This window comes from Schistocerca gregaria, chromosome 2 (genome assembly GCF_023897955.1).
Source record: "Schistocerca gregaria isolate iqSchGreg1 chromosome 2, iqSchGreg1.2, whole genome shotgun sequence".
NCBI classification, from domain to species: Eukaryota; Metazoa; Arthropoda; class Insecta; order Orthoptera; family Acrididae; genus Schistocerca; species Schistocerca gregaria.
In genome coordinates this window covers 254,572,119-254,597,407 of record NC_064921.1, presented here as the reverse complement: position 1 = coordinate 254,597,407, position 25,289 = coordinate 254,572,119, and the positions used below count along the sequence as shown (strand labels likewise).

At 43.0% G+C, this 25,289-nt stretch overlaps 1 protein-coding gene across 4 annotated transcripts in view; it reads left to right on the top strand.

Annotated features, from left to right (window-relative positions):
• The window catches only part of LOC126336806 (cell division cycle protein 20 homolog), a 76,331-nt gene that overhangs the window by 2,075 nt on the left and 48,967 nt on the right, over positions 1-25,289 (top strand). For all 4 annotated transcript variants that reach the window (XM_050000844.1, XM_050000843.1, XM_050000845.1 and 1 more), the window contains exon 3: positions 18,534-18,649. In XM_050000844.1, the coding sequence (XP_049856801.1) occupies positions 18,534-18,649 (116 nt within the window). The remainder of the gene's footprint in view (positions 1-18,533; positions 18,650-25,289) is intronic.

The following is a 25,289-nucleotide window of genomic DNA, read 5'->3' as shown; positions in this document are numbered from 1 at the left end:
GCAGGTGACAATAGTAGTCTAATCAAACCAATCGTACATACAGAACCAGAAGAAATGCTAAACAAGGTTCTTAAGTTTCATTGACTGGTTCTCTGGGAACAATCTTGTCCTTGATTTGAAAACAGATACTAAATATGCAGTTCTGCATACTTAGGGACAGGGTCATGCCATGTGAAATCCCCCCCCCCCCCCCAAAAAAAAAACAACCAACAAACTTAATGGTTTAGAGGTTTGTAATTTTTTTATTAAATCCAAAATTAAAGATTTTTCTGGCATTTTGTTTTTGAGTTATTAATTTTTCAAGTTCCCGAAATTGTGTGATTTTTTTGCCACATTTTGAAATGTTGAAATGGCTGTAGCTCGGGAAGTATTTGACTTAGACCTGAAATTTGTACCAATATATTTAGTTTCTTATAAGGTTTAAAAATGTATGCCACTTTGTTATATTCATAAAAAATTAATTTTCCAAAACCATATTTTTTTTTAAATCCATAGGTCGGATTTTTTTTTTTTTTTCTCTCCCCCCATTTGGAAAAAATGTTAATTTTACACCAGTTGTTAATGTGTGACACATTAAAATATCATTTTAGTGGAATTTGCTTTGCAAGCTACCTCACAACTTTTGCACTGGATAATGCACTTCAGTAATGTTCAGTTGTGGAAACAAATTTAGCAAAAATGTACTGTAGGGGAAGAGAGGACGAGGCTGCTAGAGTGCAGTACATATGATGCAGGACTGAGGCACGCATACAGCAGCCATTCTCAAATAGTGGTAATGCTATTCTACACAGAATGCAATAAGTTTTGCTACAGTCTTAGGACTCCAACACGTATCATTGCAGGCCTACTGCATTACTAGTTTGTAAAATGGTATTTTTTGAAAGAAGGGTTGTACTTTTACTTCTCATAATCAAGGTTTTATTATAATTCAAACGAATCACTTTTACATTAACATCTCTTTTTGTCCTTTCATCCTTTTGATGCTTGTTTACTACTTAAGGATACAAACTATGGATAAAAATTCACTACCCAACTTGTACAGAAAAAGTGTGGAGTAAGCAACTACATGCAAGATAAAAAAAAATTGATGGAAGAGAAGGGCAGATGCCTGGCGAAAAGGATTACATTTCTATGGGAAAAGACAGTGATGGCTAGCCAAAGCATGCTCAAAAAAAGATAAGTTTTATGAAATGTAAGAGAAGTGCATGAACTTTTCAAATCAAATTACCCACAGGTCCAAATTGGAATATCAGAATTTGCTGAATTAAGGCCAAAAACTTGTTAAAACTTGTTTTATAGCTGGAGCAAGTGGGATACACTGTATTTGTACAGCTCATCAAAATGCGAAACTAATGACGTGCACAAACTTGAGCGAAGTTACTATATCAGAATATGAAAGCTTGTTCCCACAAACACTGGATGTTCAAAATTATCGCAACCCTTCAAATACTCTCTGCTTCACAAATGACTTGAGAGTACTGCCCTGATGCAAGCAAATGACAAAAAACATATCTTACAAGAAGGAGATCACTGTTGATCACTGCTTGTTTTAGAGTTCAAACAAATTAACAGAGAAATTCACAAAGGTTTTTGTACACAGCTAATACAAGTAAAATGACAACTCTGTTGCAAAACAGAAATCCTTCCAACACCCCCCCCCCACCCCCCCCCCCCCACCCCACCCCACCTTTTCTCCCGTTCTGGACAGAAAACTTCACTAATGCAGGATAAACTATTACTGTATGTGATTTTATTGAAAATTATTCTTTTGTGTGTGAAGATGAAGCTTAAAGATTCCAATGGAACAATTCCATGGCCATAGTACATAAATGTATTTATTATAAAATAAAATGAAAATAATGAAGAAAAAAAACTCAAATGCTTTGTTTTTATACCACAGTTTAAGGCACAAACAGTTCTTCCACATATTAAAGAAACCTTTGTGTTTATAAAACTAGATTTTTTTCTTAAATTGGAAACTTTTTCATACTCAAGACGACCAGCTGAGTTGATCTTGCTGTTGTTTTGGAGGAATAAGTGGTGTCTTATAAAGGAAGACTGCAATATGTAATTGTACTCTACTAAGATTGTAACTGGATCATTATGTTTTTCCTGTTGGAGATGAAATGCATTTAAAAATCTCACTATTAAATAGTAACAGCTACGCCAGTGTTTAATTAATATGAATGTATTTGTAAAATGCAGGTACAATTAAGTAAATTGTCATCTTTCCTGAGCGTGTAGTGTCTAATTGTATGTTCATATATTTTCGTAATCAACCTGACAGGCAAATACAGACTTTAAATTCTAATAATGCAATATATTGTTAGCTAATGAAAAGTAACATTGATTTGCCAGCATTATGATTTTTGCCATTTAAGGTTGTCATTACAATTTCTTAACAAGTGTGCAGTCATACCAACTATGTGCTGGATGTTGTGCTTGCCAGTAAAATAAAATTTTAACATATTCCTATGGGAACACAATCTTGAAATTCGGCGCATGTAACTACGAACAGTATATAAGTAACATATATATTTTTCAAAGGGAAGAAGAAATTACAAATTTGAGGTTCTGAGAATTAAAAAAAATCTGGTTTTGGAAAATTCATCTCTTATAAATATAGTAAAGTAGCATATATTTTTAAACCTTATAAGAAGCAGAATAAATCAGTACAAATTTCAGATCTGTAAGTCAAACAATGGAAACTCTAGGTAGGAATAACAACAATGTGGGAAAAGACAGATTGCTACTTAATGTAAAGATGATGTGTTAAATTTGTCAGGCACAATTAACACACTTACATAAAGCTTTTGGCCACAGCAAGAGACACATAGATTCAGGCAAACACACCTCATGCACACATGGCTGCCAATTTCAGCCCCTCGGGCCGGAGTGGAACTATAGAGTGGGATGCAAGCACCAATGAGAATGTGTAGGAGGTGATAGGTCAGATGGGGTGGAAACTGTTAGTGTTTAGGAACAGTATGTTACCATAGGTTGAGGCTGGGATAATTACAGGAGTGGAGAATGTGTCATAATTACAACTCCCATTTGTGCAGTTCAGAAAAGCTGGTGGGAGAGAGGAGGAGCCAGATGGCTTGGATAGTGAAGCAGCCACTAAAATAAGGAGTTAGTTAGCTGCATATTGACACAGGGTGGTGTACTTTGCTCTGGGCCACAGTTTGGCAGTGGCTGTTCATCCTAGTGGACAGCTGGTTGGTAGTCATACCAATATAAAAAGCTGTGCAGTGATTGCAGAAGATACATTGAATGACATAGCTGCTAAATAGGTGGCCTGGCCCCTGATTGGTTAGAATGAACCTGTGACGTGACTGGGATAGGAAGTGCTGGGTGGGTGGATTGGGCAGGTTTTGCACCAGGGTCTTCCACAGGGATGTGATGGCAAGAGGGATGTGGAAAGAGGTTGGGATTGGAAGTGCCATAGTGATGCACTACGTTGTTGTGAAGGTTGGGTGGGTGACAGAACACCGCTTTAGGAGGGATGGGGAGTATCTCAGGTAGGATGTATTTCATTTCAGGTCACGGTAATAGGTAATCAAAGCCCTGGCGAAGAATATGGTTCAGTTGTTTGTCTGGTATGATGCTCGATGATGAAGAGGACACTCCTTTGTGGCTGGTCCTAGGGGGTGATGGAAGGATTGTGAGTGGGTGAGGGGGGGGGGGGGGGAGAGGGGATGGCCATGGAGATCTGATTGTGGGCTAGGTCTAGGGATAGTTCTTGTCATATGAAGGCCATGGTGAGACCTCAGCATAGAGAGCAAGGGTATTTTTTGTCAATGCTGGTACTCTGACCCCAGGTGGCCAGGCTGCTGAAAATTCAGTTTAGCAACCCCACTTACCTGCACATTTCATCTGCAAGTTTCAGGCAATTTTGTAGTGCAAAATTGGCTCACTGCACAGTGAAAGAAAGCACAAAACAGAAACGGATCAGAACTATTAGATTACTGTTCCCAAGTGTCATCTGCAACTTCCAATAACTACTGTAGCACAGCAATTTGACAACAGTAAATGGAACAGGAGGTGCAACCAAGCACGTTTCTGACTAGTTGTTGCTAAGGTAGCAGTCTTGTAAACAGTTGGATATCAGTCACTTTTTGTTCTGATCCAGGCATAGGGCCTCAAGGTGTTAGGATCTAGAGGAATATTTAATACAAGTTTGCAGCCTTGACCAATGACCTAATGTTAATGGTTCCCGTAACAACTATTTTCAATGCATATTTTCACTTTGGTTGTTACTTGGCGAAGCCAATGAGTGTGAAAGTAAAAAAAAACTTGACAAGTTCATCTGTTGCTTGGTGCATTCAAAAAAAAATTGCCAGTGATATCATGTTATAGTCACCATGTTGTTTGATATTAGTCACATTCTTTTCTCACATCACTGCTCAGAGCAGATGACCAGTATTGAATCTTATTCCTCTTTATCCAGTTGTTATATGCAAGAAAATGATCTTTCAGTAGACATTAAGCTTTCTGTGTAAGGAAGAATTTATTCTGATAATCATGATTATGTAAGCCCCAACCAGGTAGATTCACAGCTGAGCGTAGAAGGTTAGCTAAGAGGTAAGGTGTTTCACTACAGGAAATGGGAGAGGAACAAGGTATGTTTATGGACCTGTTTGCGCGCGCACACACCACACATCCCCTGCGGGTTCGGGGGTACGAATAGGCCCGCGGTATTCCTGCCTGTCGTAAGAGGCGACTAAAAGGAGTCTTCAAAGTTTCGGCCTTATGTGATGGTCCCCACTTGGGTTTGACCTGCCATTTTCAAAATTTCCGTTGTTAGTGCGTGCCATTTGGGGAAGGACGCCTTACGTGGTGTTTTTCTATTGGTCCATCATGCACCTCCATCTTGCATGCTATCTATTGTCGTGTGGAGGGATTTACACCCCATGTCTTCTGGGTTGCCTCCTCGTCTTGTGCGCAATCCCCTTCTTAGCGCCCACGGCAACTGTGGACCCTTTCAACACCTAAAATCCAGCACGGTAGCCAGTCCGTTGTGGTGGGGTCGTCATGTACCCTCTTGGTGGTAGCCCCCTGACCACGCAGGGATCGCACTACAGATGCCAGAGCTGTTTCCTCCCCATGCATGCCAAGGAGTATGTTCCCATCTTGTTTGGGGCATGGGGACTCCGGGCAATCGGATATCGGCCAGGTACCCGTTGCTTTGGCTGGGTGGCGCCCTTGGGGAGAGCCCTCGTTCGGAGTAGGTGGCATCTGGGTGGATGTGGCGCAATGAAGCGCAATAAATCTCACCAAGCTGGTGGTCGCACTGCCACCAGCGTCTCTAAGCGAGGCAAAATTGCACAATATGATCCTCAGTCGTTCCCCTCGTTGGCTGCGCCATGGGAGGGACGCAGATCTTGTGCCAAGCAGGAGCCTTATGTACCACAATACCTTGTCTGCAGCAGGACTGATGGTGACTCATTTCTTTCGACAAAGCCTATGTTTTTTGTGGTACACCTGGAGGATAAGTTTGGGGAAGTGGCGGGTTTGTCTAAAATGAGGAATGGGTCCATCCTCCTCAAGACGTCCTCCCCAGCCCAGTCACGGGCGTTGCTCTTGTGTGATAAGCTGGGAGACGTCCCTGTTACCGTCACTCCCCACAGTAGCTTAAATATGGTCCAGGGGATTATTTATCATCGCGACCTCTTGTTACAGTCCGATGACGAGCTGAGAGCTGACTTGGAACGACGTGGTGTGTATTTTGTCCGTCGTGTGCACAGAGGACCCAAGACCAACAGGGTGGCCACCGGTGCCTTTATCTTGGCCTTCGAGGGTGCTGTATTGCCTGAGAAGGTCAAGGTAATGGTTTACCGTTGTGACGTCAAGCCATACGTCGCTCCCCCGATGCGGTGCTTCCAGTGCTGGAAGTTTGGGCATATGTCCTCCCGTTGCCCATCCAGCGCCACATGTCGAGACTGCGGACGCCCCTCTCATCCCGATTCTCCATGTGCACCTCCGCCTGTCTGTGTCAACTGTGGGGAACACCACTCTCCATGCTCGCCGGACTGCCCCGTTCTTCATAAGGAGCGGAAGATTATGGAATTTAAGACCCTGGACCGGCTTACTTATCGCGAGGCAAAACTGAAATTTGAAAGGTTGCATCCTGTCCCTCTTCAAACTTCTTATGCTGCAGCTACGTTATCGTCGCCCTCGCGGGCGGCAGTTGTCGCCTCCTCTGTGCCGCCTTCAGTTGGCCCTCGGGGCCGTCCATCTCTGTCTGCCCCCCTCGTGTCTGGGGGCAAGCCTTCCTCTGTTGCCCCCTTAGCAGTTGGGGGCAAACCCCCTTCTATCACTCCCCCCGCACATGCTTCAGGAGTGACATCTGCTCCAAAACCAGGGGGCTCGATCCCTCTCCCTCCCCCTTCTCTGCCGGCGGCGTCGTCTTCGCCGGCGTCGTCTCTGCCGGCTCCTCTCTCGCGGAAGGGGTCCCTCGGGGCCCTCCCTTCTTCCGTTTCTTCTGCTACCCCGCCGGATGTCAGCCAGTGGCTGAAGGTTCATCCACCTGCTGGTCGTAGGGCTTCTGCGTTGTCGTCAGCCTCCGACGCTCCTTCAGAGAAACTCTCCCAGCCCTCTAAGCCAAAGGACAGACGCGAGGAGGAGGACCGGAACGTGTCCAAGAAGAAGGACGCTCCGGCAGTTTCAGTACCGCCTGCTGTCAATAGCTCTGGCTCTGGGGATGCGGTGGAGATCCTCGCCTCTGCCGCGGATCTCGCCCTCACGGAACCCTCGGGGACCTCTCCTATGGACACAGCTGACTCTCGCTCAGTGGCGGCCGTTGACTCTGCGGCGCCGTCTGCCTCTTAGTCGCCTTCACGCCCCCCCAGTCCCTTCCTGCTTCCATTCTCCAGTGGAATTGCGGCGGTTATTTCCGCCACCTGCCTGGGCTCCGGATGCTTCTGAGTGTTTTCCCTGTTCTGTGCATTGCTCTTCAGGAAACTTGGTTCACGGTTATCGGGGATACTATAAGAACCGTGCTGACTGTCAACGAGCTTCAGGTGGAGTTTGCCTCTTTGTTCACCACTCTGTCTGTAGCTCACCAGTACCCCTTCTGACGCCTTTAGAGGCAGTCGCTGTCAGGATTGAGCTCTCGCCGGCTATTACTGTTTGCTCTGTTTACATTCCTCCGTATGGGCAACTCCCCCGACATGTCTTGGCTGCGCTGCTGGCTCAACTCCCGCCGCCATTGCTGCTTCTGGGCGATTTCAATGCCCACAACCCTCTATGGGGTGGGACTGTCTCCGATGACCGCGGTCGCGCTGTGGAGCATGTGTTGGCTCAGCTCGACCTTAGCCTCTTGAACACCGGTGCTCCCACGCATTTCAGTGTGGCCCATGGCTCGTTCTCGGCCATCGATCTCTCTCTTTGCAGCCCCGGACTTGTCCCATCCCTTCACTGGAGAGTGCATCCTGATCTGTGTGGTAGTGACCATTTTCCCATCTATTTGTCACTGCCCCAGTGTCATTCTTCTGGGCGCCTGCCCCGCTGGGCTCTCAACAGGGCTGACTGGCCGGCTTTTACTTCCGCTGCCACCATTGCTTCTCTCCCACAGGGTGACATTGACGAGGTGGTCCGTGTCTTGACCTCGTCAATTATTTCTGCGGCCGAGACTGCCATCCCTCGCTCTTCTGGACTCCCTCGGAGGAAGTCTGTCCCCTGGTGGTCGCCGGATATTGCTGAGGCTATTCGCGACCGTAGGCGGGCTCTCCAGCGTCATAAGCAGCACCCGTCTCTGGAGACCCTCATCGCCTTTAAGAAGCTCCGTGCCTTGGCCCGTCGTCTTATTGCACGGCGTAAGCAGGAATGCTGGGAGAGGTACATTTCATCCTTGGGCTCCCGTGTCTCCCCGTCGCTCGTGTGGTCCTGCATCCGGCGGATTTATGGATACCAGACCCCTATGGGTGTCCCTGGAATCTCCCTGGACGGCGCTGTCTGCACGGACGCTGCCACCATTGCTGACCACCTTGCCACGCACTTTGCTACGAGCTCTGCAACTGCGACTTACCCTCCTGCCTTTCGCTCTCTAAAGGAGCGCGCCGAGCGGACGCCGTTTTCGTTCCACTCACGTCGTTCTGAAAAATACAATGCTCCTTTCAGCGAGAGGGAATTCCTCGCTGCCCTCACCAATTGCCCTGATACAGCGCCAGGACCGGACTGCATCCACGCGCAGATGCTGAAGCATCTCTCCAGGGACTGCCAGAGACACATCCTCACCATCTTTAACCGCATTTGGAGTGAGGGCGTGTTCCCGTCGCAATGGCGAGAGGGTGTTATCGTTCTCATCTTGAAGCCCGGTGCGGACCCTCTGGCGGTGGACGGCTATCGTCCCATTACACTAACCAACGTTTTGTGCAAATTGCTCGAACGTATGGTGGGGCGGCGTTTGTGTTGGGTCCTTGAGTCGCGCGGTCTCCTCGCTCCATCCCAGGGTGGCTTCCGTCAGGGCCAGTCTGCTGCGGACAATTTGGTGCGGCTGGAATCTGCTATCCGTACGGCCTTTTCCCGCCGTCAGCATCTCGTTGCTGTATTTTTTGATCTGCGGAAGGCATATGACACAACATGGAGGCATCACATCCTTGCTACGTTGCGCGAGTGGGGTCTTCGTGGTCAGCTCCCAGCTTTTCTTCAAAAATTTTTATCGCGCCGCTCTTTCCGGGTGCAAGTCGGTGCCGCCTCTAGTTCATCTTATATACAGGAAAATGGGGTCCCGCAGGGCTCGGTGTTGAGCGTTTCCTTATTTCTAGTGGCCATTAATGGTGTGGCTGCAGCCGTGGGGTCGTCGGTGTCTCCTTCTTTGTATGCTGACGACTTCTGCATCTCATTTAGCTCAACGACTACGGGAGTCGCCGAACGCAGGCTGCAAGCAGCCGTTCGCAAGGCGGCATCATGGGCTCTGACTCGTGGATTTCAGTTCTCTGCGGCAGTCCATGCTTGATTATGGGAGCCTGGCCTATGGGTCTGCATCGCCCTCAGTGTTGACGTTGTTGGACCCCATACACCACTGTGGGGTACGGCTTGCAACTGGCGCTTTCCGTACGAGCCCCGTGGATAGTCTGCTGGTGGAGGCCGGGGTTCCCCCGCTGCGGATTCGCCGCCACCGACTGCTCGCCGACTATGCTGTCCACGTGCATTGCTCACTGGGCCATCCCAATCATCGCCTGCTTTTCCCTGCCAGGGTTCTCCCTCTGCTCGACCGGCGACCTAGGTCTGGGCTTTCCATTGCTGTCCGCGTCCAGTCCCTGCTGTCTGAACTGGGGTCGTTCCCTCTTCTGCCGCCCTTCCGGGCCTGTGCACCCACGCCTCCCTGGTGTATGACCCGTCCGTCCGTCCGCCTGGACTTGGCACGGGAACCCAAGGACTCGGTTCCGCATGTGGCCCTCCGTCACCGTTTTCTTGCGCTCGTTGCCTCATTTTCAGGCTGTGAGCCTGTCTACACTGATGGTTCCCTGGTGGATGGTCGTCCTGCCTACGCTTTTGCTCACACTGCCCATGTTGAACAGCGCTCCTTGCCGGCTGGCTGCAGTATTTTTACTGCAGAGCTGGTGGCCATATTGCGCGCTCTTGAGCATATGCGTTCCTGCTCAGGTACGTCCATCGTCATCTGCAGTGACTCCCTGAGCAGCCTCCAGGCTATCGACCACTGCTATACCTCTTCTCCTCTGGTATCCTTTATTCAGGAGTCTGTTTTTGCCATTACCCGCTCTGGTCGTTCGGTGGTCTTTGTTTGGACGCCAGGTCACGTTGGCATCCCGGGGAATGAACGTGTCGACAGGCTGGCCAAAGGGGCGGTCGACGCCCCCACTTTGGCGATCGGCCTCCCGGCTCGTGATTTGCAGCTGGCGTTGCGCCGTAAGGTGCTTCAGATGTGGCGTGACGAGTGGCGTAGCCTGACTTCTCCGAATAAACTGCGGGCTGTTAAGGAGACGACCGATGTGTGGCAGTCCTCCCTGCGGGCTTCTCGCAGGGACTCTGTCATCCTGTGTCGGCTCCGCATCGGCCATACCTACCTGACGCACGGACATCTTTTGCGTCAGGAGGATCCCCCCCTGTGTCAGTGTGGGTCCCGGTTGACGGTCGCCCATATTTTGTTGGAGTGTCCCCGCCTGCGCACCCTCCGGCAGACTTTTAATCTCCCGGGCACGTTGTCTTTGGTTTTATGCGACGATGCCTCCATGGCTGACGACGTTTTAAATTTTATCCGTGGTAGTCTTTTTTATGGTTCCATTTAGGGGGGACCTGTCCCTTTCCCTTTCCGTGTATCTTGTCCTCGAGTGTCCCATTGGTCGCAGATTTTAATGTGTGTATTCGGACGGTTGACTTTTTCCCAATTTTTGTTCCCATGGTCAGTCAACCAGTCTCCGACCCTCTTATTTTCTTCCGTTTCTTTCTGTCCAGTGTTCGTCTGTACTCTTCTTGTCTATAGTGTTCGCTGCCACATTGGTGTTCTTTCAGTGACTGGGGGGAGGGGCGTCTCCTCCCCCCTTGGGGTTTTACCTGTTCCGTAAATTTTGTTTCGCCGGTTTTTTGGAATGGGGGACTGATGACCTTAGCTGTTTAGTCCCCCTTAAACATCCCAACAACAACAACAACAACAACAACACACACCACACAATTAGTTTTATCTACCTAGATTTTCCATTGCTTGAAACCATGTAATACTATGGATATTCTGTTCATTTCAGAATTTGTGGTAAGTCCTAATTGACAAGTCTTTTACAGTTAATACTGATAAATAGTCTCTATGTCAAAGAGTGAGTGTGGAATGTCAGATCACTTAATCGGGCAGGTAGGTTAGAAAATTTAAAAAGGGAAATGGATAGGTTAAAGTTAGATATAGTAGGAATTAGTGAAGTTCGGTGGCAGCAGGAACGAGACTTTCAGTCAGGGTTATAAATACAAAATCAAATAGGAGTAAAGCAGGAGTAGATTTAATAATGAATAAAAAATAGGATTGCGGGTAAGCTACTACCAACAGCATAGTGAAAGCATTATTGTGACCAAGATAGGTACAAAGCCCACACCTACTACAGTAGTACAAGTTTATATGCCAACTAGGTCTGCAGATGACGATGAAATAAAAGAAATTATTCAGATAGTGTAGGGAGACGAAAATTTAATAGTCATAGGTGACTGGAATTAGTGTAGGAAAGGGGAGAGAAGGAAACGTAGTAGGTGAATATGGATTGGGGCTAAGAAATGAGAGGAAGCCACCTGGTAGAATTTTGCACAGAGCATAACTTAATTATAGCTAACACTTGATTTATGAATCGTGAAAGAAGGTTGTATACATGGAAGAACCCTGAAGATACTAAAAGGTTTCAGATTATATAATGGTAAGACAGATTTAGGAACCAGATTTTAAATTGAAAGACATTTCCAGGGGCAGATGTGGCCTCTATTGGTTATGACCTGTAGATTGAAACTGAAGAAACTGCAAAAAGGTGGGAATTTAAGGAGATGGGACCTGGATAACCTGACTAAACCAGAGGTTGTACAGAGTTCCAGGGAGAGCATAGGGGAACAATTGACAGGGATGTGGGGAAGAAATACAGTAGAAGTAGTATGGGTAGCTTTGAGGGATGAAGTAGTGAAGGCAGCAGAGGATAAAGTAGGTAAAAAGACCAGGGCTAGTAGAAATCCTTGGGTAACAGAAGAAATATTGAATTTAATTGGTGAAAGAAAATATAAAACTGCAGTAAATGAAAAAGGCGAAAAGGAATACAAACGTCTTAAAAGCGAGATCGACAGGAAGTGCAAAATGGCTAAGCAGGGATGGCTAGAGGACAAATGTAAGGATGTAGAGGCTTATCTCACTAGGGGTAAGATAGATACTGCCTACAGGAAAATTGGAGACCTTTGGAGAGAAGAGAACCACTTGTCTAAACATCGAGAGCTCAAATGGAAACCCAGTTCTAAGCAAAGAAGGGAAAGCAGAAAGGTGGAAGGAGTATATAGAGGGTCTATACAAGGGCGACGTACTTGAGGACAATATTATGGAAATGGACGAGGATGTAGATGAAGATGAAATGGGAGATATGATATTGCGTGAAGAGTTCGACAGAGCACTGAAAGACCTGAGTCGAAACAAGGCCCGCGGAGTAGACAACATTCCATTGGAGCTACTGATGGCCTTGGGAGAGCCAGTCCTGACAAAACTCTACCAGCTGGTGAGCAAGATATATGAAACAGGCGAAATACCCTCAGACTTAAAGAAGAATATGATGCCAATCCCAAAGAAAGCAGGTGTTGACAGATGTGAAAATTACCGAACCATCAGTTTAATAAGCCACAGCTGCAAAATACTAACACAAATTCTTTACAGACGAATGGAAAAACTAGTAGAAGCCGACCTCGGGGAGGATCAGTTTGGATTCTGTAGAAATACTGGAACACGTGATGCAATACTGAACTAATGACTTATCTTAGAAGAAAGATTAAGGAAAGGCAAACTTACGTTTCTAGCATTTGTAGACTTGGAGAAAGCTTTTTACGATGTTGACTGGAATACTCTCTTCCAAATTCTAATGGTGGCAGGGGTAAATACAGGGAGTGAAGGTCTATTTACAAATTGTACAGAAAGCAGATGGCAGTTATGAGAGTCAAGGGACATGAGAGGGAGGCAGTGGTTGGGAAGGGAGTGAGATAGGGTTGTAGCCTCTCCCCGATGTTATTCAATCTGTACATTGAGGAAGTCATTTCTGAAAGTATTTGTATGGAGTGTAGCCATGTATGGAAGTGAAACATGGACGATAAATAGTTTAGACAAGAAGAGAATAGAAGCTTTCGAAATGTGGTGATACAGAAGAATGCTGAAGATTAGATGGGTAGATCACATAACTAATGAAGTATTGAATAGGATTGGGGAGAAGATAAGTTTCTGGCACAACTTGACCAGAAGAAGGTATCGGTTGGTAGGACATGTTCTGAGGCATCAAGGGATCACCAATTTAGTATTGGAGGACAGCGCGGAGGGTAAAAATCGTAGAGGGAGACCAAGAGATGAATACACTAAGCAGATTCAGAAGGATGTAGGTTGCAGTAGGTACTGGGAGATGAAGAAGCTTGCACAGGATAGAGAAGCATGGAGAGCTGCATCAAACCAGTCTCGGGACTGAAGACCACAACAACATGTCAGAGTTGTTGCCACACTTTTTCTGGTGTTTAGAAAAGTATTTGCAATTCTGTTTTTGCAATGTGTAATTGGACTCGGCCCAAAAAAATATGGCTCGGCATGTCTTTCATGTGACCTCAGTGGAAAGGGACAGGTTATTTTACCTGTTCCAAACACAATTATTTTGAAAGTCAAATTTTAAGTGCCCATTTGATAGATCGGTCTCAGTAGTCTAGTGTGCTGTCTGGTTAGATGAAATGTTTGTGTTAACAGTGAGAGTAAGATACAAAGCATAAACAGTACTTCAGCAGCTACTGAGTTGGGCTGACTCCAGCTACACATTGCAGAAACAGAGTTGCAAATATCTGCCAAAACATCAGAGAAAATGTGCCTGAGAGAGACTTGGTATGTGTTTAAAAAATTTTGTATTCCATCTCTAGAATCCCCTGTGACTTACAGTTGGTACTCATGTATAACATCAGCAAGAATATACTGATAGAACCATCCCTAATAAGTCGTACAGAAGTGGCTGTTGAACTTAATGTTTTTTCAGAGTGCTGGATTAAGTAACAGCATGACACTGCTTCAATTGATCAGTGATGTTAACAGGGGAGAGGTATCAACCTTAAACAACCAATGGTTCATGAGAGTAACAACATGGGAACAGAGGCAAAAAACAAAAAAAAATCCAACAAAGTTACAGAGCCTCCACGGGGATAAGTGATTTTGGTTGTGAATGTTTGTTATTAATATAAGAATTCAGTCTCGCAACGATAACACTGAATAAAATGTTTTCAGGTTTTCAGCTGTCAATCATTAAATTGAAAGCAGCCAGAGAATGCCAGGTTGAAAGATTGTGGCATTTTAATGTTGCTGGAAACCTGAGACCACTTTGTTCTTATTAACACCTTCAGACATTTTAAAAATATGGGAGTATCATACTGCGGTGATGAAATAGGGTTTTTTTTAATAAAGGACATAAAAATAACTGTGGAATGCATGATGTGTTTATAAAAGATAGGTGTGACCCATTTGTTGGCTGGGCCAACTTTCAACCAGGCTGTTGCTTTCCAGCCTAAGTTAGAACCCAGGCTACGTTAGTTTAGCCTTTTAGCCTGTCGTCACATCATCATAAAAAGTAAGTAGATCTCCGGTACGACACAATACAGAAGATCTATCCTCTCAGTGTACTGGCACCTCTACTAGATCTAGACGAGGCTAGTAAGCAACACTGTCACTGACCACGGAAATAAATGACATGGCCAAACATATGACCTACACCCACAACTGAAACATACAAACAAAACATTTCGGTGGCAGTTTGTGTAACTCTTTGGACTGTACAGATGGCTCACATTGCTCAGTGGACTGGAGAATCCATGCCAATGAGAACTTCAAACAAAACACGCCCTTAAGAGTTTCTGTTGCTACTTGCCTGGAAAACCATGTTAATCCACAGATAATGTCTGTCTACATCTACATGTCTGTGGCACAAGGAACACAAAATTTACTACGTAATGTTAACACATTTCGTGATCTAACCTTTATTATTCCCTATCAAATGCTCTGTTAACTTACGGATTGAAAAACACTGCTAGCATACAACCTAGGTTGCTTAATTTCAAACATGAAATAAATTTGCTGTTCTGCAGTAGTTTGGGTTGCTGTACATTAGATTTCTGTGATTCTTACAGTTGAACCTTAGGACAAGTAACTAATAACGTCTCGGAAACAATTTTCGGTGTAAGTTTTAATTCACTGTCAAACATATTTGAAACAAGGACAGTATATTCCATTCCATGACATTTTGTTTTTGATAATAATGGAGATGAAGGAACAAATAATTATTCAATTCTATTGGAAAACTTTCTCTGAGGAATTGTGTGTGACCTTATGCTGACAAATATTCAGGATTTATGTGCATTGATGTTTTATCCATGCTAGATGTAATTAAAATCTGTGGCTATTATTAATTGTTTGTAGTGAATGCAGCCATCCACTTTGGTTGGATTTAAAGTATCAAAGGTTGCTATCCGTTATGTTTCACTGCTTACGGGGATAATCTGAAAAGCTTTTCAACTCAGTACTGCACCTATGATTATTGCATTATAGTACAGTAAGTACTAAAATATTGTGATCAACTCGGAGTTAAAATTTCGCTAATTAATTTTCACACACACATACCAAATATTATCCAGGACCAACACAATACTGGCATAATACTGCGCTAAAACAAGTGCAGTATTGCTACTGCCATTGGTCCATATATAGCATAAAACTATTAATATCTATCAATATATTATTTTTTAAACTGTACATAATTAAACTTAAGATTGAGATTTATGTGCTTTAATAAAACTGGTTCAACTAGTATGTTGAAATAATTTGGCTGTTGCATTGAAATTTTATTGTACATTGATAACAATACACTGTTTTTATTAATTCCTTCACAATTACATCGTGACTTCTGATCCTTACATGGTTTCTGTGTCATTTCATTGAGTTCTGTAGTTAATACTATTACTTTTCTGTATAATATTTGTACAAAGAATGTTCTCAGTGTGCATTTCCATTTGGTTTAACATATTTTGGGTTTTTAGTACAATCCTTCTGTTTGTTCCAACTATTTGTTATGCACTTAATCTCATCGTAAGTCATATACAGTGCAAGCAAGTAATGATATGATTGAAACTTCCATATGTATATGAGATTGCATAAAGATTGCATCGCAGTATCGTAATCTGAGAGATATTGTATCTTTTTGTTTTTTATACTATCCTATTCTGCCACATTAAATCATCATACCAGAGAGAACAGTAAAAAAGTGAAGGTTCTTATTATATATTTACATGCACAAGTTTTGTTTGTTGTTTTAGCTGTGAGTATTTCTCCATTTAGTAACTAGAGCTTAAAGATGTAACATCTGTGTTTGTGAACTGCCGCTTGGGGCTGCAGAAATTAAATTTTAGTCAATGTCTGTGTAAAAGAAACAGTAGTGGTCTTAACACTTCGATCAGATACACTGGATACTACTCTCACTTCTGATAATACTCGTGCATTATGCAAGTAACAATGACCACATCTTTTAAAATAGACTCCAAGAATGTTAAGAATAACAAATTTTTTAGAATGGATGAAGTAAATAACTTAGACCACTATGGAAATATTGAAGTGGCAACAGCTGAGGGCGGGAGGGGATGATGTTATTGGTTCTTGTTTGTTTGTGCACACAATGCGGTTGTGGCAGGTGACAGCAGCCGCAGGGTGTTTATATACTGAGTCATGCACACACTGCCTATTAGCTTGTCGAGGGTGTCTCGTGAAAGATGCCTGGGAGGGATCCGCAGATGAATGGTCACAGGTTCATTTGACCCATGGAGTAGTCAGATGCTGAAGAAATTGAACTGGCAGGCTCTTTGAAGGTAAATGTAAACGATGCCGAGAAAGCCCACTAAAGTTTCATGAACCAGCCTTAAATGATGACTGTGACTATACTAAAATCCCTATGTATTACTCAGATAGGGATTGTGAGCAAAAGGTTAGATTAATTAAGACTTGCGCAGAGGCATTTAAACAGTCATTTTTCTTGCATTCCATATGTGAATGGATCTTGGAGAAACTCTAACAACAATATGATGTACCCACTTCCACACACTACTATAGCTTGCTTAGAATAGATGTTGATGTAGATGTGTTTCTTAGCTGTTGCAGAGGATCTCTGTTGCTGCTCAGGCACAGCTCTGTTACTAAATCACTTGTAGAGAAATGAAAAGGTTGAGTGTTCATTGCTTATACTGCTGTCTAGAATCCATTGCATAGCAGTGTAGATAGTGTTACCATTGGATCTTGCCAGAATTAAGATAGGTTGTTTAGTGTTAAAAATGGAAGAGTTATGGCACCCAAATGATCAGTTTAGACAGTCTGTGCACCTGGTGAGTTAAATTTTCTTGTGGACATTTTGGAGACAGTGACATTGAATGGAACTGGTTCAGTGGTCTAAGGATATTTTCAATGTTTTGATCATGGGAAACTTTGACTAAACAGTGGAATTATAATGAAAATGGTTCCAGTATTTAATGACCCGGTTGATACTTTTTGAGTTAACTTTAATGTGTAGGGAGCTTTGTAGGAGGAAAAAATTGAAGTTCAAATTGGACTGCAGTACATGGTGGACAGTAGATAAATGAGAAATATGTTAATGTTAGTTATTCTCATAAGTTGGTCTTTTCTTTTGATCAGATGTAGACACTTGCATGTAGAAGCACCAACAGGCAAACAAAAGATTACAAGAATATTTGTTTGGGAACCAGATTTTTTTTCCTTCCTTGATAAGATGAATAGTTCATGAAAATTTGACTGTTCAGCAAATTAACTTATATACCAGAAGTATGGTGAAGGCAACAAAAACTAGAATATAAACTCAGTTTAGACCTTGAATGAAGAGGAATCACAGTACTATTTAATCCATGTTGTTTAATTTTCACAACTAGGTTCATTTTGCACTTTCTGGATATTGCACTAGTTGTTTCTGACAATGTGTATAAATGCCAACATAGCTCAGTTAACACTTAAATCTATTTTATAGATATTTAACTTTAGTGTGATTAAAAATGGAAATTCCTTATAAACTGATACAATGTTAGGGTGTAAATATTAGGCCTTTTTTAATTTTTTTTTGTGGAAGTTATTGCTGCTGTACATGAGAATGATTTAATGTTTGCTATTTGTTTTTAAGTAAAATTGCCACCTTCATGTTATGATCGGATTGTCATAAATACAGTTACTTTTAATCAAAGTGGTTGTGTGGTATAGTCTGATATGCAAGTTGCCTAAGTGCTGTGAAATAGCAAGAGTTGAGCTAGTCGGCTGAACGACCTGTCAGAGACTTGGGTCAGTTATGCCCAAGACATTTTTTTCCCCCAAATCCTGAATGACTCTTAACAGATTTCGTCTGGTTAATGTATTATGAAGCAATTGTTTGTAAACTAGTTGCTTAGTCTATTGCAGCCAAGTAATTTATAAATTTACTAAAAGCACATTATTTATTGCACATTTTTGTGAAATAAGTAATTTTCAAGTGTAGAATTGACTCAGAACATCGCAAAAAGAGTGGAAGTATTCAGTGTAGTTTCCTGACTTTATCAGAAATTACACTTTACAAAATTTGTTGATGTTGTCAACAATGCCTGTGGTGTGCAATTTCCAGTTCATAATCAGTATGTACATACAGAAATTCTGAAAGTTGTTAAACAAAATACTCCTCTCTTCTACTGTTAGTGCTGCAGTTGCATTCCACTTTGTACATAAGTATATGAACTTTCTCTTTTTGAGATTTTATTTAGTCTTTAATTACTAACGTGGTTTTACTTATGGTTTGTTGAAATACAAATATTTCCAGGGGCAAGCCTAACACATCTAGCAGTTCAACCTCCAATAAGACACCAACAAGGCTTACAACAGAAAATGGAAACAAATCAAAGAAGACTCCCTCTAAAACACCAAAAAAGTCACCAGGTAAACACTATTATGATGATCTTACCTGTAGCAGTTACCTCCTTGTTCTAATCAAATAGACATATTTAGCCTGTGTGGCTTTTTTACATATTCTGAAAAAAGTGGAAACAGCTCATTAAGAACATTTATATTGCTGATCGCTGATTTTACTCTTTAAGGTTGGTAAAAAAAAAACAGGGAATGACCTCAGATCTAGCTGAACTTGGAAAATCAGATTAAATTGCCACAAAATAAGAGCAACTTTGACTGTCAAAATTTTGCAGATCGAACTAAGTTAAACTATAGTTGCCAGGTTAAAGCCAATTGTATTGTGTAAATTTGAATTAAAATTAACTAGTAAACATATTATTAACACACAAATGTTAAGGAAATATGTGAATCTGCCACTCAGTGCTTATGCTTCATGCCTTCATGACACAGAACTGTTTTTCCTCTAGCATAAGATCGTTCTTTATCCACTCCAGAATCACTGGATAAATATATTGCATTGGCTGTAAACAATAAATGTATTAACTTTTGTGATTAGTCATTGGTTATGTTAATTATTACTACTTCCTTATTAATGACATTTTACTTCACGTTTTTGAGCTAAAATTAAACTGTGAATGTAAATACTTTTGTATTAATGGAGGCACTCTCTGAAAAGCAGAAGCATTGACGTGTCAATAGACTCTTATACACAGAGACAGAGAGAGAGAGAGAGAGAGAGAGAGAGAGAGAGAGAGAGAGAGAGAGAGAGAGAGAGAGAGAGAGAGCGCTCGTTGGTTTTTGGAGTAATTCTTTGATGAGCACTCACTAACTCTCAAGAGTGTGAGTGAGTGTACCCCTTTGCCCCTACATGGTGTCAACTGGACTAGCAGTGCCAGTGCTGAATTTTGGCAGATGGGCTGGCTTTTGTGGGGAGTTGTCGGGTGGCTGGAAGGAGAGGGAGGCAGGGAGAGGGATTGGTGGTGGGTGGCTGGCAGCTTGGAGGGAGGCAGCAGATTTTGGTGGCTAGGAATGCAGGACAGAAGGGCGGCAGGTATACTGGCCTCATGTGATGCACTATTGTAAGAGTCTGTGGGAAGCGGCACACACTGTAGGTAATGCGAACAAGTGAAGTGGGAGGAGGTGACAGGACAGAGGAAGGGGAAGCTTTTGGGTGAGGTTACAGGGGCTGTGGATTAGGTGAGAGTGAGATCAGGACAGTTATGGGAATGGGGGATGTGTTGTAAGGATAATCCCTTTATGTCTAGTTCAGAGAAACTGGTGGTGGAGAGAAGGATCCAAATGGCTTCAGTTGTGAAGCAGCCCTTGAAATTGAACACATTGTGCTCAGCTGCTTGTGGTGACAGAGGGTGGTCAACTCTGCCCAGTTTGGCGATGGTCATTCATCCTGATGGACAGCTGGATGGTAAACATAGTGGCATAAAAAGCTATGCAGTTTGCAGCAGAGCTGCATGCTTTCACTTGGATGCTTTCACAGGTAGCCTGGCCTCTGACAGGAGGGTAGCCCTGTGACAGGACTGGAGTAGGAGGTACTGGGTGGGTGGATTGGGCAGGGTATGAACCCTGTGGCAAGTGGTTGGAAATGGGAGTAGCATAGGGATTCACTAGAATGTTGTGTGAGTGGGTGACAGAACACCTCTTTAGGAGGCATGGGAAAGATCTTGAGTCGAATATTCCTCATTTCGGTGTGTGGTGAGATGTTCAGTGGTTCCAGTCCAGGATGCTACTGGGTGACATGGGGGACACTTCTTTGTAGCTTATTCTTGGGGGTGCTGGGATGATTTATCCTCATACACCCCAATCTAGATCTGGGAACCTATTCCAAATGCTTGTATCTCTGTTAAGTGTAGTGTCCCCCATGTCAAATGGTTTTTCAGAAATGCAGGGTGTTGTACAATGTTTTGACTCTTTTAGATTTGAATAAGACATGCTAAATACAAGATAGTAACGGCACCATCTGTTAGTAGTGCGGAATGTAAAGTTTTATTCCCTATACTGGTCAGTAATCGGGTCATACAGGTTGAATAAAAATAGTGTGTTCATGAAGCTTCCTGGCTGATGAAAACTGTGTACCGGACAGAGACTCGAACTCGTTGGTAGAGCACTTGCCCTCGAAAGGCAAAGGTCCTGAGTTCGAGTCTCGGTCCGGCACACAGTTTTAATCTGCCATGAAGTTTAATATCGGCGCACATTCCGCTGCTGAGTAAAAATCTCATTGTGTGTTTATGGTGGAGTGCTTATTTGGTACGGTGAATCTTTCGTGCATGTGTAACGTGTATTCTGTATGCGTTTCAAGGTTCAGCTGTAAAAACAAATTCCTGCTTATGGAACAGTATGGAATTGAATAAGAAACTTCCGCGCAACTGCCATTACATTGAATGGAAACTCAGCCGGCCCTAAGGAAAATCGTCCAATCTCCCGAGAACAATGAAAGTGAGCGTAGCAGTTTACAGGCAAGCCCTCATTTGTTAAAAAAAAAAAAAAAAAAAAAAAAAAAAAAAAAAAAAAAAAAAAAAAAAAAAATGCCCAACTGATGAAAATTTTGCCTGCGTCCTCATCACATAATCTGGTGTGATTGCATTATCATTTGTACAAACTAGTTCTGACACAAGAATTAGACCCTAGAGATTATCCAAAAAGAAAGATTCGCCGAGCAGAGACTTGAGAAAATGAAAGATAAAGAAATTGATCCTTATCAAATTTTGATGACAGATGAGGCACACTCCCATTTAACCAGTGGAGTGAATAAAAAAAAAATTATTGCTACTGGGCTTCTGAGTATCAGGAGGCAACTGAAGAGAAGCTGTTACACGATGAGTGAGAAAAAGTAAGGGCAGCTGTGGCATTGTGGGGTATCACCTTCAAAAGAACTATAAGCACTGCATGGTGTACGGAGTTGTTGCAGGTGTTCCTAATCCCTATGCTTCACTGTCATAGTTCCAATAAGAGAGCACGACATGGCACACTTCAAAGCCCTGACAAGTTTTCTATGAAGCAGTTTGGTAACGGCATAATTTCAAAGTGCATTTGTGTTGAATGGCTGCCTCACTCACCTGATTTAACCAAGTCAGATTTTTACCTACATGGTTATTTTAAGACAAGAGTTTACTCTGATTGGCTGAGAAGTTTGCAAAGATAAAAAGATCAAATTCGTGATGAAATTTCCAGAATTCTTCCGGCAGTTAGGAAACGTGTTCAAAAACTGGGTGAAATGCATAGAGTATTGTGCAGTCACAAATGGTAGTCATTTGTCTGATATAGTATTTCATAAGTAAAATTGAACAAATGTTTTACCATGTGTAAAATATTTGGCTGTGTTTCCTGTTAGTGTGTGTGTGTGTGTGTGTGTGTGTGTGTGTGTGTGTGTGTGGAATCATCAAAACATTGTGATACACCCTGTAGAAATATGGAATCAGCCTGTGGCTCTTCATCCCTTGTTTAGAATAGAAAGTTGAGGAAAGGGGCAAAGCAGAGTTTTGCATGAGCAGTGCTTTCTAAAACTGTGCTGATTTATGAACATGTTTCTTGGTGTCTTGGAAATTTATTGTATTCAGACTGACAATATGTTAAAGAATCCAGCAGCAAACTGATATTAAGGATATTAGTATGTAACTTCGTGGATCCATTCTTTTACCCTTTTTATATAAAGGAGTCACTTGTGCATTTTTAGAGTTATTTGGGGCTTCCTGTTGGGTGAGACCTTTGTGATAAATGCAAGCTAAGTGAGGAGCCAGTGTCTTAGAGTACTCCTTCTAAAACTGAATTGGGATTCCATACGGACCTGGTGACTTATTTGATTTCAACACTTTCAGTATTTCTCTGTGCCAGGAATGCTCGTTACTATGTTACCTATCCAGGCTCTGTGATGGTTAGACAACAATGTGTTTGTATGATTCTCCTGTGTGAATAGTTTTATAAACTTTGGCTTCCACTTTGCTGTCTTCTACTGCCATGCCAGAATAGTCAATAAATGACTGCCAGAATGAGATTTCCACTCTGAAGCAGTGTGTGCACTGATATGAAACTTCCTGACACATTAAAACTGTGTGCCGGACCGAAACTCGAACTCGGGACCTTTGCACTTCCAACTAGTTTAGCATGCTCTGGATATTCTTGCATTATTTACCATGGACTTTCTTTGAATGACAGCAGAATCGGACGACTGGTAAATGTGTCAACAGTTAACTTGGTTTTACCTAGACCTGTTATACATGGCCACCTAGCTTCACTATCATGCTCAATTTAGACATCACTAGGGACAACATCTGTCAACTGCAGTGAACTTCCCCATCCTATGATATCTAATCTGTCATTCTGATATATATTCAGGGTTGCCACAAGTTGTGGAAATCAGGGAATTTCAGACATGTCGAGGAAATCGGGGAAATTTGAGGGGGAAAAAAACTGTAGGACAAATCTCGTTTTGTCTCAGTAGATGAAATGGTTTTTTTACTGATATGTCATGCATCGTTGCTGGCTGGTCGCAGCTGAGAACTTGCTCCACTTCCCTAATCCCTCATTCGTACTGCTTTTCCCCTTCCTGCCACTCCCCTCAGCTTGCTGTCAGTGCTGTCACCACTTCTTGCCAGTAGCCTGTCAGTTACCAGTGAGAGGCAGGGAGGTGTGAGCAGTGGTTTGGTTTGGATCTGATTCTCAGATATTGTTGACGCACTGGCCGGAGACGGCAGTAATGTGTGCATGAGTTGTCTCAGTGATTGTGTGAACTTGTGTGTTCTTGTTTTCTGACAAAGGCTATGGCTGAAAATTTGTTTTTGGGTGATTGTCTTTCCTACATGTCTGTCTGTAGCTCAGCGGTCATATTTACAATGAGATGCTACCTATTCTTCTTAGTATTAATTCCGAGTATTTGCGCAAGTTATCTGTTGCATGGACTGATCACTGTGGTTTAATTTCATCAACATGGTATGTCTGATACGTGAATAGCTGGCTACACTAGCAGATTTCCACAATGGGTCAAAACCAAAGGCCATTTGTGCGGGTGTCTCCAAGGGATTGCGTCTTCCAATCTGAAGCTCATTGTTTCCCACTAATGTGCGGGCCCTGCTGCTACAGTCACAGGTTCGAATCCTGCCTCGGGCACGGGTGTGTGTGATGTCCTTAGGCTAGTTAGGTTTAAGTAGTTCTCAGTATAGAAGACTGATAACCTCTGATGTTAAGTCCCATAGTGCTCAGAGCCATTTGATCCATTTTTTTTGCAGATCATGCCCATCGAATCTAGTCACCAATGTGTCTGCAGGCCGGATCTCTTTGTGTGTGGCATAATGCAATGGATTTGTGGTTTATCCACCGACCCAGGACAGACCTGCCCCTTGGCAGGTGACAGGCCATGGGCAATAGAGTTCAGGAATTGACTGTCTCACTGCAAGTGCATTGTACAGTGTGGCATTTTATTGACATTTTGTTTATTGTAGCACATTTTGGCACTTTGAAACTAGTTTGTATATTAGAAAGTATGAATGATAAGGAGAAGAAAACTGTGGCAGTCACTGGCAGTTTTTACGCAGTGTACTGATATTTCTCGAAAGAAAAATCACACAATACTTCTAAAATAATACACAACAAAGTGGGTAATAACAGACAATAATGAACATAGTAGAACCAAAATTTTACTGGCAGTCACTTAGTGTTGGTTTACACAACTTTTCCGTGTTTTATACACTTCTTTCAAGAGGCCTACTTTTTCCTGAGATTATTTCTGAAATCAGTGAAGGTATTTTAAATCTGTCTTGCAACTCCAAGGACTTCGTATTTTTGTCACCAGATGTGTTTTATTTTATTGAAATAAATGGTATTAATGAAACACACACCACACACAGGGGGAAGAAATAGAAGTTGGTACATTCTTTTGTCAACTTACATCTTTACTTACCCTTGAGATCTCAAAATTTGTCAGGGAAAAAAGGCTAAAGCTTGTCTGGAAATTGGGGAAAGATCATGGAATTTCACTTGGGGAAACTTGTCAGGGTTGCCACATTTCATGATTCTCTAAACATTTCAGTGCTATCTACCTTGTCTTCCAGACAGCTCTGTCCCAAGTATAATGAGAGTGAGAACTTTCCTGGAGGGCAGTAAATTCGGGATGTTTGTTGTTTACTGATAAAATTTTGACAGTTAAAATGTCTTGACTCTGGTCGTAGCCTGACTTCGCTTCATGTGTATAGACTCGGAATAGTTCATTAGAATACTTCAAATTACTGACTAGCCTAAGAAACCCCCAGTACTCTGCTACCTGAGTAGTTGCTTCCTTTGTGTAGTGCACCTCTGGTCTATCAGGGGATGTCCTTCAAATCTCCACTCAACGATGCAGATCCAGAAATCTGCAGCCAAGACAGTGACTACTGACGAAGCCTCCATTTGAGAGCTTCCACTTGGCCTAACCAAAGGACCCCCATCAGTTGTTTGGACAAGGCTACAAATTGCGAACTCTGGTTGCACCATGTGCATGAAACCACCACCACTATCTCTACCTCTGTCTGATGCCTGTATGAACTAAGGATGCTCTCAGAAACTACGTGACAGGTGTCGTTGGTGCCAGTTTGAGCCACAACTTGCAGACGACTGCACTTGCATGTTAGATAGGCACAGGCAAGGCCACCACTACATCTCGGAAGAAGCACTTTGGCAGAGATAC